At 37.4% G+C, this 20,041-nt stretch overlaps 1 protein-coding gene across 3 annotated transcripts in view; it reads left to right on the top strand.

The window, feature by feature from the left end:
* The window catches only part of SNX24 (sorting nexin 24), a 77,826-nt gene that overhangs the window by 44,274 nt on the left and 13,511 nt on the right, over positions 1-20,041 (top strand). For all 3 annotated transcript variants that reach the window (XM_070742860.1, XM_070742861.1, XM_070742859.1), the window contains one exon: positions 172-276. In XM_070742860.1, the coding sequence (XP_070598961.1) occupies positions 172-276 (105 nt within the window). The remainder of the gene's footprint in view (positions 1-171; positions 277-20,041) is intronic.

The raw sequence follows: 20,041 nt of genomic DNA, 5'->3' as shown, positions 1-20,041 counted from the left end.
TTGTAATTGAATAAGCCCATTTACGGTCATAGAGGTTTTTCATAACAACACTTAGTTTATTGATTTTTGGTCTTCTTTCCCAATTTGTTTATTTCTCTTTTTGTAAGTTTTTATTTTTAAAGAATCTGTTATATTGATCGGAGAGTTTATTTCTTTGTTCCTATTTTTTAGCTTAAAAAATTCATAAGAACTCCAGAAATCCCTTCAAAGCATGTGAGGAATTGGGTGCCCAAAGTTTTGGAACAGCGTCGGCAGGGATTAGAATTTTATTTACAGGTAAGTTGTTTTTAACAATTGAACAGAGAATAATCTTTTCTCCAAGCAATATTAGGAGTTTGAATGCCAGTCATTTAAATGATATGACTTTTCTAATTACATCATACAATAATTTGAATACTGGGAGAGATAAATGTTTATATAACAAAATATTAAATTGTGTTTAGATTCTCTCAACATAATAGATACTAACCAATTCAATTAGCAAAAACATCTCACAATTATTATTTTCTGTCCTTAGCAAAATAATAGTCAGTTAGTAAAATATATGTTATAAAAGTTATTTCCCTGAATAAAAAAAGGTTTTTGATTAGCTTTTGAAAAATGTATTTCCAGGAGCAATCCTGTGTTTCAGGTCAACAGTATAAAAATAAGTGCATTTAGATTTAATTGAGATTGTGACAAATATTAATTATGGCATGCTCACGATGATTCAAAGTCTGGCAAGGTTAATATTCTGCAGATGTTTACTTGAGAACAGGAGCCACAAAAACCCTATTGGGAGCTTATGACTTTGCTAAGTGTCCCTATGGTCTTGGCGTTAGACGGTCAGTCAGGTGGAAGGCCTGTACGAAGAAGCTGGACTGGCCATTGTCATGGAGGAGGAGGCCGACGAGAGAGAGAGAAGGCCGGTGGGCTGTGCCGAGGCTGTATGGAGACTGCGTGGAGGTTGTGCGGTGCTGCTGAGAGGCTACAGAGCCGGATGATTGAGCAATCATGGGCGTACCTAGGTTCATCTGTCTGGGAGGAGTTTGACCTGGTGACACCTAATGAAGTGGACAATGCCATTGGAGCTGTGAGTTCCGCCACCTGTTTACTGGATCCGTATCCTTCTTGGCTGGTTTCGGCCAGCAGAGAGGTGACATGGAGCTGGATCCAGGAGATTGTCAATGCTTCTTTGAGGAGGGGGTCCTTTCCGGCTCCCTATAAGGAGGCATTGTGCGCCCTCTCCTCAAGAAGCCTTCCCCTTATCCAACCATACTTAACAACTATCGTCCAGTCTCCAACCTTCTCTTTATGGGGAAGGTTGTCGGGAAGGTGGTGTCGCTCCAGCTCCAACAGTCCTTGGAAGAACCAATTATCTAGACCCTCAGCAGTCAGGATTCAGGCCCGGCTACAGCACGGAAACTGCTTTGGTCGTGCTGATGAATGATCTCTGGCGGGTCCAGGACAGGGATTTATCCTCTGTCCTGATGCTTGGCCTCTCAGCAGCTTTCGATACCATCGACCATGGTATCCTTCTGCGCTGGCTGGAGGGGTTGGGAGTGGGAGGCACTGTTCTGCAGTGGTTCTCCTACCTCTCTGGTCAGTCGCAGTCGGTGTTAGTGGGGGGGCAGAGGTTGACCCCTAGGTTTCTCCCTTGCAGGGTGTATTTGTATTTGTATTTTTTAGATTTGTATGCCGCCTCTTTCCGCAGACTCAGGGGTCGGTCCTCTCCCCCTTACTATTTAACATCTACACGAAACCGCTGGGTGAGATCATCCAAAGGCATAGGGTGAGGTATCATCAATATGCTGATAATACCCAGTTATACATCTCCACCCCGTGTCCAGTCGGTGAAGCAGTGGAAGTCATGTGCTTGTGCCTGGTGGCTGTTAGGGTCTGGATGGGTGTCAACAGGCTCAAACTCAACCCTGACAATACAGAGTGGCTGTGGGTTTTGCCTCCCAAGGACAATTCCATCTGTCCGTCCACTACCCTTGGAGGGGAATCACTGACCCCCTCAGAGAAGGTTTGCAACTTGGGCGTCCTCCTCGATCCACAGCTAACATTAGAGCACCACCTTTCAGCTGTGGCAAAGAGGGCATTTGCACAGGTCCGCCTGGTGCACCAGTTGCGACCCTATTTGGACAGGGAGTCACTACTCACAGTCACTCATGCCCTCATCACATCGAGGTTCAACTACTGCAATGCTCTCCACATGGGACAGTGTTCCCTCTAATTTTTTTGGGGGGTGGGCGGAAAAGTATAGTGTCTGAGTGGCAGTCCCTTCGGGACTGGGCGGCACAGAAATAATAAATAAATAAATAAATAAATAAATAAATAAATAAATAAATACTGTGTGTCTATAACAGTGAGCTCATAATAGGGCAACTCTATCAATATCAAAATGCCACTTAAATAGTTGAGCTAGTTTCAAACTAGATTTTGATTTTCTTTCTCTCTTCCTTACTCCCATTCTTTTTCTTTCTCTTTTCCTTCCTCTCTTTTTTCTATCTGTTTCTCTCTCTTCCTCTCTCTCTCTCCTTCCCTCTCACTCTTTCCCTCTTGGCTTCTGGGCAGGTTTGGAAAACTCTGAGTTGATGATGATTTTTAAGTGAGCGATTGCTCACTGCTCAGCTTAGAGGGAACTATGACATGGGACTAACTCTGAAGAGTGCTCGGAAACTTCAGATTGTGCAGAATGTTCGTGCGAGAGCAATTGTGGGGCTTCCTAGATTCGCCAACATCTCGTCAACACTCCGCCGCCTGCATTGGCTGCTGATTAGTTTCCGGTCACAATTCAATGTGTTGGTAATGACCTATACATGGCATCGGACCAGAATATCTTCAGGACCACCTTCTGCCGCACGAATCCCAGCGGCCGATAAGGTCCCACAGAGTTGGCCTTCTCCGGGTCCTGTCAACTAAACAATGTCGTCTGGCAGGCCCCAGGGGAACAGCCTTCTCTGTGGTGGTCCCGGCCCTCTGGAATCAACTTTCCCTGAAGATTAGAACTGCCCCCACCCTCCTTGCCTTTCGTAAGTTACTGAAACCCACCTATGTCGCCTGGCATGGGATAATTGAGATACCCCCTAGCTATTATGCTTTATGTATGGTATGACTGAGTTGTATGGTTATTTTAACGATATGGGTTTTTAGATGTCTTTTTAAATATTGGATTATCACTGTTGCAACTGAGTCTTCGGAGAGGGGCAGCATAGAAATCTAATAAATTATTATTAATAATAATAATAATTATTATTATTATTATTATTTATTATTATTATTATTATTATTATTATTATTTGTTTACGGGCTAGAACAGTGGTTCCCAACCTCTTTTTTTGGCCATGTCCCAACTAAGCATTTCTAAAATCCTGACGCAACCCCCCCCCCATGACATATAATTCTTACTATTCAAAAAATGAACTCCTACTCACTCAGAGAAAGCCTAAAAGGCCATTAAATTGGTTTAAACAAGGTTCCAATTGCTCCCATTAAAAATCAAATTGCCCCTTTGTGGAGCATGGGCCCCATGTTGGGAACCAGTGGACAAGAACATCGTTTTTGAAATCATGTTTCTTACTGAAAGAATTTGATTTCAAAATACATATGGAAACCAGAATATTGAGATTTAAATCCATCATATTTTAGGAGAACACACTTCAATTTCATTACACTTTTCATAGGAACAAGGAAAGGGATGAAAAGGGAAATAAATTAAAGACAAATTCAGTCTTCCACTGTCTTCCCAGTTTTAACAATACAGTTGGTAAAGCAATGCAGAGTAGTCTGTTGGCATCAGAGTGGCACATATTGACCACAGGTTGCAGATTCATATCTTAGAAAGCTACTAGGAGGTTCATCTAGTGTAGCACTGTTTTGGATAAATACTAAAATTCACACTTTCCATTTTTTCACTTGTGTTCAAAATTTATTCCAGAATTTTCTTATTCCTGGAGTGGGGGAATAATCTTATCAGTCATGGTCAGTGCTTTAAGGATCTGAAGAAAGTCTTTATTTTCATTTTATCTTAATCCTGTTTAGTATTAACCTAAATAAAATAAACTATTCAGAAATTACCTTCCTCGGTTTAAGAGGAAGAGTTATAATTCATTGTTAGACACCTTATTTTTCTGATTCCCAATTATTTTGTACAGTTATTAATACATATATTTTCAAACTTAATGAACTGTGATATATATTTTTATCTCCAATAGATATTATAGTCATATTTTTTTTTATGTCACCAAAGCTAGAATTTAGGAATACTGTTGCAACTGACAATATATCAGTCTTTCTCAACCTAATATTTTACAAATGTGGTAGACTTATGGTAAAAGCTTTTGAGGGTTTTTATTTGTTGTATTGGGAAATAAATACAGTATCTGGAAATGGATTTTCTGATTATGTAAACTATAGAAATTTACCTAGAATATATGCAAATATATTTCACTCCAGTTTTACCTCTTTTTTTAAAAGAATGCCACTGAGGACTTCTATTAATCATACAGAAAACTTAGCAGAAATTATTCAGTGTCCTTGTCCTTATTCCTGTGAAACCCTGATTAGTTTTAAATGATCACTTTTGTGTTGTGTTTATACAGCTTTCTGGAAAGAGCAGTATGATAAGTGTGAAGAACCAAAATGTTCTTTATACTCATTAAAGATTGTGAGGAGTGTGTTAAATAATATTAATGGCTAGGATTGTCAGTGGTTAACAGTACTTTCCTAGTACAAGTGATTTTATTGATCAATGCAGACTCAATGTTACAGGGCAGATTATTTTACTGATTTTATTGAAACCTTAACTAACTTTGTTAGTGTACCACATATCTTTAAATAGATCTAGATGATGATGAAGATTAAGAAAAGCAGAAGACCATCCATCTTTTTTTGATCTGTTAATAACTTAAATCCATCATTGTTGGTCAGAGCTGTTTTCGGATTCTGTGGAGTGCCTGTCTCTTTATGTGTGTTTTTATGTGTGTGTGTGTGGATATCTCCCAAACACATCAACAAAGTTTTATTAAGTATTTATTTTAGCTACCTGGTTACATATAACAATGCTTTTTCAACAGGAGAAACTGTAAATTCTGCTAATAATAGAAATATCAATAATTTTTACTTAACTCTGAGCAAAATCAAGCTCAAATCTTTCATTATTTTAATTTCTTTTAAATAGCCTTTGAAACAATATACAGCTCACAAGAAGTCTAGGTATTAAAGATTAAATAGTGGGCTTTGCAGCAAGCATGGAATACTGGCTGAAGGGACTATAAAATGAAGGATATTTGAAAATGAGATAATGAACTACTTTTGCTTCAGACTTAGCATAATTGGAAGGGGGTTTTCCCTAATTTTGGGGCATATGTTGGAAGCCAATAAGTCCTTTGGCCCCAATCTATACTTTGGCGGTAGCTGGATGAAATATTCAATTAGCAACCAATTCTCAATACATTCACATTTGGACCATTGCCTATAAGTGGTCAAAAGGGAAAATATTGCAATGTATTGTGGATGCAAACTGTACTGGGAATGCATGTTTTGTCATTTTGTTGAAATTTCTTCTTGCCTCCGATTTTTTTTTAATTTTCTTTGCAGGCAACTCACCTTCAGTCTTTTGTATCATTTAAAGAAAACTTCTTCAGTCAGAGATAATTTATTTTTTTCTCTATAAATCTTATTCAAATATAATCAGGTGGAGCACGAAAAAGACAAATGGGTGGAAAAAAGAGTGGTCTTTCATTTTTCATTTGTCTGCCCACGAATTCAAATGAATGAAATTCAACAATTAATGACTAGTTGTAGGAATATGTTTCCCACTTCTTAATTGGCTGAGTTTTAATTTTCTATTCTTATGTAAATCTTAACAGAGTTGGCCTTCTCCAGGTCCCGTCGACTAAGCAATGTCGTCTGGCGGGGCCCAGGAGAAGAGCCTTCTCTGTGGTGGCCCCGGCCCTCTGGTACCAACTCCCCCTGGAGATCAGAACTGCCCCCACCCTCCTTGCCTTTCGCATGTTGTTGAAAACTCACCTTTGTCGCCAGGCATGGGGAAATTGACATTCCCCCTAACTATCTTAATATATGTATGGTTTGATTGAGTTGTGTGATTATTTTATTACAAGGGTTTTTAAATTGTGTTTTAAAATATTGGATTTGTACATTGTTTATCATTTTGCTCTTGGGTTAAAATGGTTTATACAAGAAACACCGCCGATTGGTGGTGGTGTACGAATGATTGTCTGGTAGTGGGCACAATCACTGTGCACTTGTTATATGTTATGTGTGTGTTTTATATTATAAAATCAATAGAAATAAATAAATAAATACATTGTTTATCATTGTTGTGAGCCGTCCCGAGTCTTTGGAGAAGGGCGGCATACAAATCTAATAAATAATAATAATAATAATAATAATAATTATTATTATTATTATTATTAATTATTATTACTAATTATTATTATTATTATTATTATTATTATTATTATTATTATGTCAATACAACACAGCAAATGAGATCACTATGCTGGGTTTCGTATTTCATCACCAGTCGGGCACTTCCCAAGCACCTAGGACTGCGTGATGTAGCTGCGAATTATGTTTGCCGATCCCAGTAAAGCGGCCTTTTGCAATTGACTGGGATCACTTTCACTGGCTTATGCCAGACTCGTTGCAGCTCGATTTTTAGATCTTCGTATTTCACTAATTTCTCTAGCTGCTTCTCCTCAATTCTGCTGTCCCCTGGATTGCGATGTCGATGATCCATACTTTCTTTTTCTCCACAGTCAGGATGTCTGGTGTGTTATGCTTCAGAATTCGGTCAGTCTGAAGTCGGAAGTCCCACAGTAGTTTTGCTTGCTCATTTTCGACCACTTTTTCGGGCTTATGATCCCACCAGTTCGTTGCCACTGGTAAATGGTAATTCCGGCACAAGTTCCAGTGGATCATCTGTGCCACAACATCATGTCTATGCTTGTAGTCAGGCTGTGCAATTTTTTTGCAGCAGCTGAGTATGTGATTGATTGTTTCATCTGTTTCTTTACAGAGTCTGCACTTTGGATCGTCTGTTGATTTTTCAATTCTGGCTTTGACAGCATTTGTTTTAATGGCCTGTTCTTGTGCCACCAGTATTAGTCCTTCTGTCTCCTTTTTGAGTGTTCTACTTGTAAGCCATGACCAGGTCTTTTCTTTATCCACTTTGCCTTCAATCTTCTCCAAGAACTGTCCATGCAATGCTTTGTTCCGTCAACTGTCCATACGACATTGAGTTACAGTTTTTCTGTACTGGTCCTTAGTTTGCTTCACCTTGAGAAGCTTCCTATTGTTGACCTCCATCAACGCTGACTCTTTGCTCTCCTTCACATAGTCAGATAATGCATGCTTCTCTTCTTCCACTGTCTGCTTCACTTGCAAAAGTCCTCTGCCGCCTATTTTCCTTGGTAAATACAGTCTGTCAACATCACTGCGGGGTTGTAGTGCATGATGGATCATCATTAATTTTCTAGTTTTCCTATCCAGGTTGTCCTGCTCTGCTTGAGTCCAGTTCACTATGCCAGCTGTGTATCTAATGATAGGTATGACCCACGTATTTATAGCCTTGATAGTGTTGCCACCATTCAGTTTTGCTCTTCAAAATTTTTCTGGTCCTCTGGATGTACTCTTTGCTGATCACAGTTTTCACATGGCCATGCTTGATATTATCCAGTTGCAAGATCTGTAGGCTTCTGGCTGGTGGCACTTGATGGTTTGACCTTTTGGCATTTCCATGCCCTCACTTTCAGTGATTTCCCCCTTTTTCAGTGCTATCCAGGCCAAACTCCATGCTGATGTCTTTGCTGAAGATTTGCACAGTGTTGGTTAGTGACTGTATCTCAGTTTCTGATTTTCCGTACAACTTCAGGTCATCCATATAAAGCAGGTGTGAAATTTTTGGTGAATTCCTAGCAGTTTGGTAGCCTAGGTTTGTTTTTTGTAGGATGAGTGGCAGTGGGATTATAACGATGATGAATAGCAATGGGGACACAGTTGCCCAGCTGCATTGTCCCCAAGATGGAACCAGTCTCCTGGTTTCTAATGCCTTAACTACTACACCAACTGGCTCTGATTGGTAATTACCATATAAAAGATTAAAATTAATGTATTCATAGAATATTTATTTATTGAACATGTAAAAATAACATGAGTATTAAACCCATCAGAAATTAGCATAAAAATGAAAATACTTTTCATGAAAAAATACTTCATTTTTAAACAAAATTAATATTTGAGAAAAGCTAGAACTTTGCCACTCAAAACTACGATGCCTTCAATATTTGGAGCTGTGCTGGTGCAGTGATTAGAATGTAGTATTGCAGGCTAACTTTTCTCACTGCCCAATTTAGATCCTGACAGGCTCAATATTGACTCAGCCTTCCAAGATCAGTAAAACGAGGACCCAGATTGTTGGGGGCAATATGCTGACTTTGTAAACCCCTTAGAAAGTGCTATAAAGCACAATGAAGTGGTTTATAAGTAAGTGGTATTGCTATTTGGTACATAACTTTGATTTCATAAATCCTGTCTAGAATATTGTCAGTGAAATAAATGATCTGAGATCTGCAAAACAGGAATAAAGTGGTATTTTCTGTGTGTCTCACTCAGAAGAGGTTAGACTGAAGTAGTTTAAGTTCTAAAGCTAAATTGAAAACTAAATTGAAAACTACTTTATTGAAATGATTGATGTCATTGTTGCACTTTGAGTCAGAAAATGATTAGGTACATCTATACGATTAACTTATATTTCAAAATAGTATTGTATTGTCTTATTCTTGTTATACAAATTAGATAAGCAGAACCAAAATTCAATTGTTAGACTTCACACGACATTAGCCAAAAATATAGAACAATTATTTTAAAAGGTGGATACGCAATCTGCATGTATTGAGGGGAAAAAAATCAGTCATAGTTGTCTTTCTTAAATGTCGTTTATGTTAATATCAATGCTAAATTATACAAAAATGTTATTATCAATGCTAAATTATGCAAATACAGTGTTCCCTCGATTTTCGCGGGAACGAACTTTGCGAATAGCCTATACCACGGTTTTTCAGAAAATATTAATTAAAAAATACTTCGCGGGTTTTTTTCTATACCATGGTTTTTCCTGCCTGATGACATCATACGTCATCACCAAACCAATAATTTTTGCAAATAAATAACAAAAAAAATTATTGTTAATAAATAATTATTTTTATAAATATCAGGATCACTAAGTGTCTTATTCAATGGTGAGCACCAGTAATAATGATGAGTAAATCGTTGTTAAGGGAATGGGAAATGGTAATTTAGGGGTTTAAATGGTGTATTTACTTCCGCATCTCTACTTCACGGAAATTCAACTTTCGCAGGCAGTCTGAAGGCATGTTAGAATTTCATTGTAACTCACAGAAGGTCCTTTGATTCTGTTGTTGACATGGAAGGAGAAACAAGGAATAGTGTGAATGAGTGCCAATAAGAAAGATGCTTTTATTTTATTCTCTTGCATGTGTGCCATTCTCATTGCCTCCTTGCATATACTTGATCTACAGGTGAAATTCCTAAAGTTTGCATAAACTAAAACAAGCATGAAGTAGATCTGGCACTTTAATTTCATTAAACACCTTGTAACTGGTGAAGATTAATGTACATATCTCTTGCTAATTCTTTCCAATTACCTAGTTCATATAAATTCCCAAGCCTGGTTAATTATGCCGAAGTCAAGAAGTAATTTTTTAACAGTATTTCCACAACAGGGGAATTTTCCCAGCGTAACCTTGCCCTCTAGTAGAAACTCTCAGCAGATTAGGCTCTCTGACTTAAGTCCATTCATTTTCAGCTCAAGCCTAATTGCTGCCGACTAGCTGCCACAGGTACCTGGCTATTGTACACATAAAGAATGTTGCTCTTTCTGAGAACAAATAAGGAAAGATTAATTGTTTGTTTCATTTCATCCCCAGAGAAATGTGGGCCCTTAATCAAGAAAAATAATTTCTCCTGTTGATTTGGCTTATTTGGAGTGATGCATAATTGTGGGAAAGAAGGTGGTGGACATGCATTTTGCAAGAAATGTAGCCAGGTGCTTTGCTCAGGAGACAAAGATAAAATGAAATAAATATAAGACAATGCTGAAAATGGATGGGGATGGCTCACATTTCTCATAGTAAGTAATTCGGCTGTTGGGCTTTTATTTGAACCAATATTGCCAGATAGTATTGTCATTTGTTTTGTCTACTTCTTTGGAAATCTAATCAAGGAGACAATAGTGCAAGTGGGGGGAGAACCCCTTCTCCAAATTGTCCTTAATTGCTAGAACACAAAGTGAGCTAAACACTCTGGTGTTTCCAATTAAAGAATCTGTTTCGAGCAAGTACCATTAAATCTATCTTTCCCTGTCTGATAAATAAGCTATCAAAGACTGGAACAGATTAATTGAGAGCAATTAATTCAAGGCTTAGTATAAAAGTCAGACAAAACCAATGCTGTCAATGACTACAAATGTGACATAAAATAAATTATTTCTTGGATTAGAAACATTTTAGCCCTTACCATCTCATTACCCTACTCAGCAAAACACACAAGAGAAACACAGGTCAATTTTCTGCTGTTCCAGTGTAGGTTCTGTACCTTTGATTTTCACCAAACTCTTTATAGTTGCTTTCATTGACAATGGGGCAACAGGAATAGTTTGAAAACTTTATCTGGCGGTTTTTTGGTGATGAATAATAGGCAAGGAGGCAAAACAAAAACCATTGACGATTTCTCTGTATGTATTATTGTGTATACCTAGAATTAGATACATGCACATATTCTGTAGACAGATGGGCAGGCATAGATACTTTTGAGAGACACTTAGCTTTGAATATTTCATAAAATATTTCTTGTAACCCAATAGTGAATTTCCTAAATTGTTGACACTAGATACCTATGTTGGAATGACAGTCTCCAGGTTTTCCAGCTTTCTGTGTAAGTTGGCTGTTCTAAAAGATGCAATGCATCATATACAGAAGTGCTTTCCTAGACATATATTCAACTTTAAATATGTTATCTTACAAAAATCCAGTGGATTTTGGTTTTCCTGGAATAGTACTTTTATCTTTAATTAAGATACCCATATTTCATTAATCTCTATGTGTACCTGTCTTGGATCTCCTCCTGGACCCCTTTCTGGATGCAAGTTCCAAGGAAGAGGGGCGTGCATGTGTGTGAGATTTCAGTGATTCATGTGCCCGCACACATAGGAGAACAGAGGCTGGCTGTGCAGCGCAACTTTTGCTACCAGTGCGCTGTCCTCAACCATACTGGTAGCAGCCCACTATTGCATGCGGAGAGAGAGAGAGAGAGAATGAATGAATGAATGAATGAATGAATGAATGAATGAATGAATGAATGAATGAATGAATGATTGTAATTGTCATCTTCTGCTTTTTTCCTTAGGGCCTATTGTATGATTTTTTAAAGGTGCCAATCAGAACCATGCACAATATTCCAGATGCAGAAGTCCAACATATTTCTACAATGCCATTTTAATATTGATAGTTTTATTTTCAATTACTTTCCTAGTACTGTAATTCCTTTCATGTAATATAAATATTTCAAAACAAGGTTGTTTCCTAGGAAGGAGGTTTTTAGGTTGATTGTCTCAAGATTTAAATCAAGTGTCTGTAAAGGCATTAGTCTCATTCAAAACTTGGCCTATTTGAGATAGCAAGGTTTTTTTAACCAAAATTGATTGGGAATGAACATTTAGCTTGAATTCCAGGCTATTTATATCTAGTTGGGGAAAAAAGCTATGGAAAGTCTTGGTAGTAGAACATATGAAATTCAATACATTCTGATTGGTAGCTTTTTCATAATTAGGAACATGGTGTGTGGACATTTCTGACACATTTCTAGAAATATTATTAAAGGTAATAGTTCTGTAAGACTGCTGATTTGGTAATTAAATCATTCCCAATATTAAATTTAAGGAAATAACAATGAATTCAGTAGCAAAAAAGAAAATATTATATAAAACTGGGAGCTATTTCATGTAAATTCTCATTCTTCCACCCCCACCCATCCACTCCAGTACTTCCTCAATACAATGTTGGGGACAGTATGTTATTCAGCCAGTTTTAGGGAATAGTTCACTAGTCTTATTCTAAGGAAGGGGAAAAGGAAAGAATTTACATGGCATCAGGAGGAAAATGTTGTTTGTCTTTGTAATCAATGGTTTGTCAGTCTACAGAAAGACTCAAATAGCTTCAATCACACCATCAAGACTATCATCTTGACATTTTTTAAAAAAAAAAAACATACCATATTGTATGGATCTCTTAAATTCGTACTTTCATTTTCTTGTATTTAGCACGAAACCCTTCATATATAAAATTAGGAAGCACAAGTTTTGTAGAACAAGAGTTAATATGAAATACTTTTGATTGAGAAAGAATTACACTGTTCAATTGATTCTGTAAAAAATTAATCAGTTTGTCACCCAAATAAATGACTAGAGAACATAAAATGTGAAGCCGGGTGACCCCTAGAAGAAAATCAATTGAAGTTCATATATCATGGGTCTATAATTGTTGGTGGAACAGATCACATTTAAAAAAATTAAAATACTTCGTTATTATAGATAATTCCTATTTACAATAGTCATGGGGTTGAGGATTCTTATAGTCTGCCTTATTACATAAACAACGAAGTCAGATTTTCTTATGCTGTTCATCATCCTGTATTTGAGCTTAGTTAAAAATATTTCAGGCTTATTTATAATGCCCGAGATTTCTGCAGCTTTGGCAAAGAAAGAAAGACTTTTGAACTTCCTCTTCAGTGAAGTTATCAGTTTGTGAGAAGTTGAACCCACAAAGAGGGGCTCTTTTTAGGTGTTGCTTTTTCATCAATTAGGGAACAAATCTTGCTTCTTTAAAAACAAAAGCAACATTTTGAAAGTGTCCACTTTATTTTCCCCCCCCCTATTTCTTATTTCAGTCTGATTTTCTTTTTACAAAGCTGCTGGAAGATTCCTATCCCACTGTGGACTGAGATGTCATATAGATAGAGAAAATGCCGCTCACTTTATGGATTACTGTTAGGTCAACAAAACTTTGGCAGCATTGATTAACTTGACAGTGAGTACAGCAGTACATTTATCACTTATGGCTGTGCTGTAGAAAATCTAATAAGAGGCAAACAATTCCCCTTAGAGTAGTAACAGGTTCACTGTGCCTAACGGTGCATGCACTGGAAATTTCTGCCTTTAAATTATACTCTTTCTGCTAGTTGGGTCATTGACTTGAAGCTACTGCATTTCCCGTGAACCATGTTCCATATTATTTATTTGATCAAAATCATGTGGTTTATAGAGCTACGGTTACACTGAAGTTAGCTCTGGAATTTAAGTAGCAATAATTGGTAGTTAAAAATATCCTATTCAAGTTTGCTGTCCTTTGCTACATAAAAGCCGGCTGCCTAATTTTTTGAAGCTTGAACAATTCCCAAATAATCACAAGGAACATTAACAGAGAACGATGTAAATCAGCATGTGCAGTAGATATTACACACGTTTTAAAAAGAAACGCTTTTCATATATTTGATCAGCATTGATGTGTAAAATGCATGCACTTGGGGAAAAGGAATCCTCAATCTGAGTATTGCATTGGCAGTTCTGTGTTAGCAAAAACTTCAGAAGAGAAGGATTTAGGGGTAGTGATTTCTGACAGTCTCAAAATGGGTGAGCAATGTGGTCGGGCAGTAGGAAAAGCAAGTAGGATGCTTGGCTGCATAGCTAGAGGTATAACAAGCTGGAAGAGGGAGATTGTGATCCCCTTATATAGAGCGCTGGTGAGACCACATTTGGAATACAGGTACTGTGTTCAGTTCTGGAGACCTCACCTACAAAAAGATATTGACAAAATTGAACGGGTCCAAAGACAGGCTACAAGAATGGTGGAAGGTCTTAAGCATAAAACGTATCAGGAAAGACTTAATGAACTCAATCTGTATAGTCTGGAGGACAGAAGGAAAAGGGGGGACATGATTGAAACATTTAAATATGTTAAAGGGTTAAATAAGGTTCAGGAGGAAAGTGAACACAAGAACAAGGGGACACAATCTGAAGTTAGTTGGGGGAAAGATCAAAAGCAAAGTGAGGAAATATTATTTCACTGAAAGAGTAGTAGATCCTTGGAACAAACTTCCAGCAGACGTGGTTGGTAAATCCACAGTAACTGAATTTAAACATGCCTGGGATAAACATATATCCATCCTAAGATAAAATACAGGAAATAGTATAAGGGCAGACTAGATGGACCATGAGGTCTTTTTCTGCCGTCAGTCTTCTATGTTTCTATGTATATTGGGGTATGTAACTTTGCATTGTATTGTAACATTATACTATTATAGTATTACACTATACTATATATACTATATATACTATACCATTGATGGCGAAACGATGGAACGTGTGACACAAATTGCATGCGGAGCCATATCTGGGGACATGCGAGCTTAGGTCCGGCATGTGAGCCAGCTGATTTTCGGGCCTTCTGGGCCCAGTGGGAGTCAGGAAACAGCCTGTTTTCAGCCTCCAGACGGCTTGGGGAAGGACATTTTCTATGTCCCATAAAGGCTCTGAAACCTGGGGAGAGTAAAAACAATGGACTTTCTGTTCAACCGGAAGTCAGAAAACGGAATGCTTCCAGTCTCCGGAGGACTGCTAGGGGTGGGGAAGGCTGTTTCCCCCCACTCCACTCTCCTAGGGGGCTTGCGGAGAGTTAAAAAAAACGGCCTTTTCACTTCAACCGGAACTTGACAAATGGGCCATTTAGGCTTCCGGAGGACCTCTGGGGAGATGGGCAAGGCCATTTTTGCCCTACCCAGGCTCCTAGAAAGGTTCTGGAGCTTGGGGAGAGCAAAAAAACGGTCTTCTGGTTCAACTGGAATTGGCAAATGGGCCCTTTTTGGCTCTGGAGGGCCTCCAGGAAGGTGGAGAATGCAGGTTTTGCCCTCTCCAGGCACCCAGGAACACTCTGAAGCCTGGGGACAGCGAAAAACAGACATGCCATCACTTTCTGGGAGGATAGGGTCACATTTGCATGTGCTGGGGGCGTGCATGGGATTATTGGTGTGGGCACACATGAACATAATGCCCCCCCATCCCTTTTTTGTAACGCAAACCAAAAAAGGTTCAACATCACTGAATTATGCTATGCAGTGAAGGGCTACCAAAATTTTTACTACCACACTGTGGGCATAGCTTCTTTCAACATCTTTCAGGGCAAATTGGGTGCTCTGGGCTGGAGCTCCATTTTCGCTACCCCACTGTGTTCCCTCCCCCCCCCGCCCCCATCCAGGCAGTAGCCTACCCCTGATGCCATGCTAAGCTATGCTGTACTATACTGTATTGTGCTATGCTATGCTATGCTATCCTGTACTATCCTATCCTATCCTATCCTATCCTATACTATACTATACTATACTATACTACTAAACTACACTACACTACACTATACAATTGGAAATTGGAAATTGAAAGGCTAACTTGAATAATGTGTGAGAGCATTACTCAAATTTTTGAAATAGAATAATAAAAGTTATAAAACAAACTGACTTTATATATTGTCTAGAACAAATTAATTCATGCTTCTTAGTATATTATTCATGTAAAGAATCAGGGGATCAGGTTCGAGGTTTATCAGGTTCGAGATAGGAATATCATCCTTTACTCATCTGAATATTCTCCAGGTTTATTAAACTATAGAATTGGACATATTCAAGGCTGATGTTAGACATTCCCATCCATTTCTTTATGTAGAATTTTATTTTATTTTATTACCAGTCATGGCTAGTTAACAGTGTCCTATATTCATTTTTAAATAGTGCAATATTTGTTATAAATTCCAAGACTATTTGAGATCTAGGATGTCTAATATATTTAATATTTATCTTCTAATCACTGTGGATTGTTTTTCTTTTTCAATTATTTCCAATTTATGATTGTGCTTTTAAACATTATGTCCTTCGAGGATGTTGAAACTGAATAAGTGTGAATTCCAAGCAACTAGACTTACATAAGTAAGTTCAGTTTAACATAAAAACCACTGGTGAAATACATTTTTTTTTTACATCTGGTTCTGTGGGCATGGCTTGATGGGCGTAGCTTGTGGATGTGGCAGGGGAAGGATACTGCAAAATCCCCATTCCCTCCCCACTTCTAGGAGAAGGATATTGTGAAATCCCAATTCCGGTCTGATTCTGGGATCAGCCAAGCTGGTATTTGCTGGTTCTCCAAACTGCTTGAAATTGCCACTACTGATTCTCCAGAACCTGTCAGAACCTGCTGGATTTCAATCCTGATAAAAACATATTGACTGTGATTATGTATCATATTAGCATGATTTCCACAATAGTTGAAATCATGCTAATGTCCTTTAAGCAACAAGTCATCTTGGCCTCTGGGCCAGATATGGCCGAGAGCAATTAATCCAGGCCAGGAAGAAGAAAGGAAAGGAAAAGAAGAAGAGGAAAGAAAAGGAAGAGTAAAGGAAAGAAGGAAAGGAAAGAGAGGAAAGGAAACAAAACGAAAGAAGGGGAGGGAAGGGACTACAGCTACAGCTCTGGAATATGGGACTGACTTTCCCAACAACATCCGCAAGCCACTGTCAAGTAAGATTCAATTATTTTGTAATAATTACACCATATTTAATAATTTTGTTACCTTTAAAGATTTACAATTTTGTTATAATTAAAAAAGCATTTATATTTTTGCTATGTTAAATAGATGCATTTCATATTAATAAAATGGAAGTTCTTTGATCATTATTTTACAAATGTATTTATCCTTTTAAAAAATTCATATTAGCGGTCTGCGGGACTTAAAATTATGAATTAGTGTCCTTGGGATTTAAAATTATGAATTTGATGGTCCACGGGATTTAAAATTATGATCTTGGTGGCCCCTGATGTCCAAATATTTGGAGACCCCTGCTCTAAGCAATAAATGAACTTCATGTTTCTTAACTTGTTATTTTGGAAAACACTATCTTTGAAAATAATTTTTATATTTATTGATTTTATTTATTAGAATTGGAAGGGACCTTGCAGGTCATCTAATTCCCCGCTCAAGCAAGAGTTCCTATACCATTTGAGACAGATCTCAATCTGTCCTTCAAGGTCGCAAGTGTTGTGGCTCTCACAACCTCTGCTGGCAAGCTATTCCACTGGTTGATTGCTCTCACCGTCAGAAAGTTTTTCCTCCCTTCCAGGCTGAATCTCTCCTTGGTCAGCTTCCATCCATTATTGTTTGGCCTTCTAGTGTCTTGGAAAACAGCCTGACCCCCTCCTCTCTGTGGCAGCCCCTACCAATTATTGGAACACTGCTATCATGTTAACCCCAGTCACTTTCTTCGCCAGACTGGCCAATCTCAATTCCTGCAACCACTCTTTGTATGTTTTATTTTCCAGACCTTTTATCATCCTGCTTTCTTTCTTCTGCACTTTCTCTAGAAATTCAATGTCTTTTTTGTAGTGTGGTGACCAAAACTGGATGCAGTACTCTAGGTGTGGTCTGACCAAGGATCTATAGAGTGGTACTAGTACCTCTCTGGTCATTGATTGTATTCCTCTATTCATGCAGCTCAAGACTGTGTTGGCCTTTTTTGCTGCTGCTGCACACTGCTGGCTCATATTTAGTTGGCTATCTTCCAAGACTCCAAGATCCCTCTCGCAGTCGCTGCTGTTGAGTGCAGTTTTTGATTCTTCTTACCTAGGTGTAGGATTTTACTTTTCTCCATGTTGAATTTCATTTTATTGGTTTGGGCACAGTGTTTGAGTCAGTCAAGGTCACTCTGGATTCTGTTTGAATATCTATATTCTCTGGATATGTTTAACTTTATTTTAGGAAAGTTTTAACCTTTGGAATGTGTTTTTCCAAAATATACAGTATAGAAGATACCTTTTTCATTATTAGGTAAGAATTATTTTATTTGAATAAAATATATAAAAGTTTTGTTACATAATAAAGCAATTTGTAGAGTATTTTTTTTAATGCAATGTAAAAAAAAATACCATCAGATATGTGTTTTAGCAGGAACCTGAAAGCCAGCCCAAAAAATACATGCTTGATCATTCAAAGAACAGGAAACAATATGGTGGATCCTAATTCTTTTTCTTTTGTTGAATGTAAATAAACAGCGGGGTCCATCTTGCTTTAAAAACAGCAGTAGTCACATCCTAAATTCATGGATTTGTATAAAGGAAGTCCTCTCACCATTTGCCTTCTTAAGTGTGAAGACCTGAATATTGATTAGCTATCACACTGGCATCAGAACTACTCTTAGGATTCAATTTTTTGTTGTTGTTTTGCATATTTTATTGATCAAAAGTGGTAAATGAGCATCAAGCGTGCAAGAAGACGATGAATTGTTTACTTGCATAAAATAACCTTTCAATAAGGGAAGATGCATTGCTCACACTTTTGGTGCTGATCTGCTGCCCAAAGCAGATGGCATTCAGCTGCTATTGATTGGCTCCTATAGTTACAGAACAGCACGTAACTAAGTATGCTTGTTTCAGGTGGTTTTGGTGTGTTGTTGTGCGCTGTTCCCTCCACAATTTTTGTCCCATTTATAAACAGAGATGGTGTCGTTGTTTTAAAAAGGGGAGACAAATTTAACTTGAAAATTAATTCACTAACTGTGCAAGGAAAATTAGCTTAAATATAAAAATAAAGCAGATGAAAGGTGTCCATTCTTTTGGTCAAGGAATACAAACATTAATTGCTACGTGATCACATCTATAAATTTAACGATAAATTACTTAAAGACAATAAAATACTCCTTTGTAATTTATTACACACACACATACACATACTTCCTTGTCTTGTGTATATGATGGATTTCTTTACAATCCTAGGTTTGCTAGTTTTCTATAATTCTCAAGATATGTGTGCTGATGCGGCTGGGAGCATATTGCTATATACCTTTGTTCTTCTGGAGTGTCATTTGACAGATCTACTCAATTAGGATACTCCCATATGGAATGCAACAACCAAACTTTACATGGCTTCCAGATATGTATTTCAGTCCATCAAATTCTTGATAAATGTTTGGGATCTGTGGCTGTTTCTTAGGTTCTTCTAACTTCATTTCTCCAGTGTTGTGAATGGCAAGCAATAGAATTGGCAATGATTTTCTGTCCCCAGGTAACAGATATCATGAAATTGTTGATCATCGAAGTTGACTTCTTATTATCCATGACCATTGACCATATTGGACAGGCCAATGGGATTTAGAATCCTCCTTCTGAAAAGCCACAACTGCAGACATGATACTTGTAAGCTATATTAACCAAGTTCTGTAGATTTAATCTTCTATGGTTCGTTCTTGCAGAAGAAAATGATTCCAGATCTTAGTGTCCATTGGCATGAAGATAATACTATGAACTGACTTTTAATTCTTAGCATTTGCTTAATTTCCCCCCCAAAAAAATATTTATTTATTTGTTTATTTATTTATTTATTTATTTATTTAATTTGACTTCTATGCCGCCTAATCCCAAAGGATAAAAGTATAAAAATTACAATTAACAACAATAATACAAAGAAGTCAAGGAAATAATTCATTTCTAAAACCATCATTAAAACTAAGACCATTTAATAGCAGATATACTAATAATTATAAAGTTAAATTACATTCAGAACAAACTAGTAATTTAGGGAAAATCAAAAGGTGATGCAGAATCGTCTTCCTGAATCCAGTTTTAAATTTTTAAAAAATCTATATGTGTTACATATTTATAATATTTTAATTGCATGTACACTTTAAATCCAATGGTACAAAAGCTTGCATACATCTTTGGACAACTGTATGATTATTATTCTGACCATAAAGGTTTATTTCCCCCTTTATCGCAGAAAATATAGGCTGGGATATATACCAAGAGGCAAAAAGCAAACATGAACAACAATAAAAAATAGAAAACATCAGTGATCATCAGATTTCAGGCAGAAAGTTGTGCCCATTCAATGATTCTGTGCGGTTTTTAAAAAAATTATTCCTGC

Source organism: Erythrolamprus reginae, chromosome 2, assembly GCF_031021105.1.
Source record: "Erythrolamprus reginae isolate rEryReg1 chromosome 2, rEryReg1.hap1, whole genome shotgun sequence".
Classification (NCBI taxonomy): domain Eukaryota; kingdom Metazoa; phylum Chordata; class Lepidosauria; order Squamata; family Dipsadidae; genus Erythrolamprus; species Erythrolamprus reginae.
This window is presented reverse-complemented; position numbering and strand designations above follow the sequence as displayed.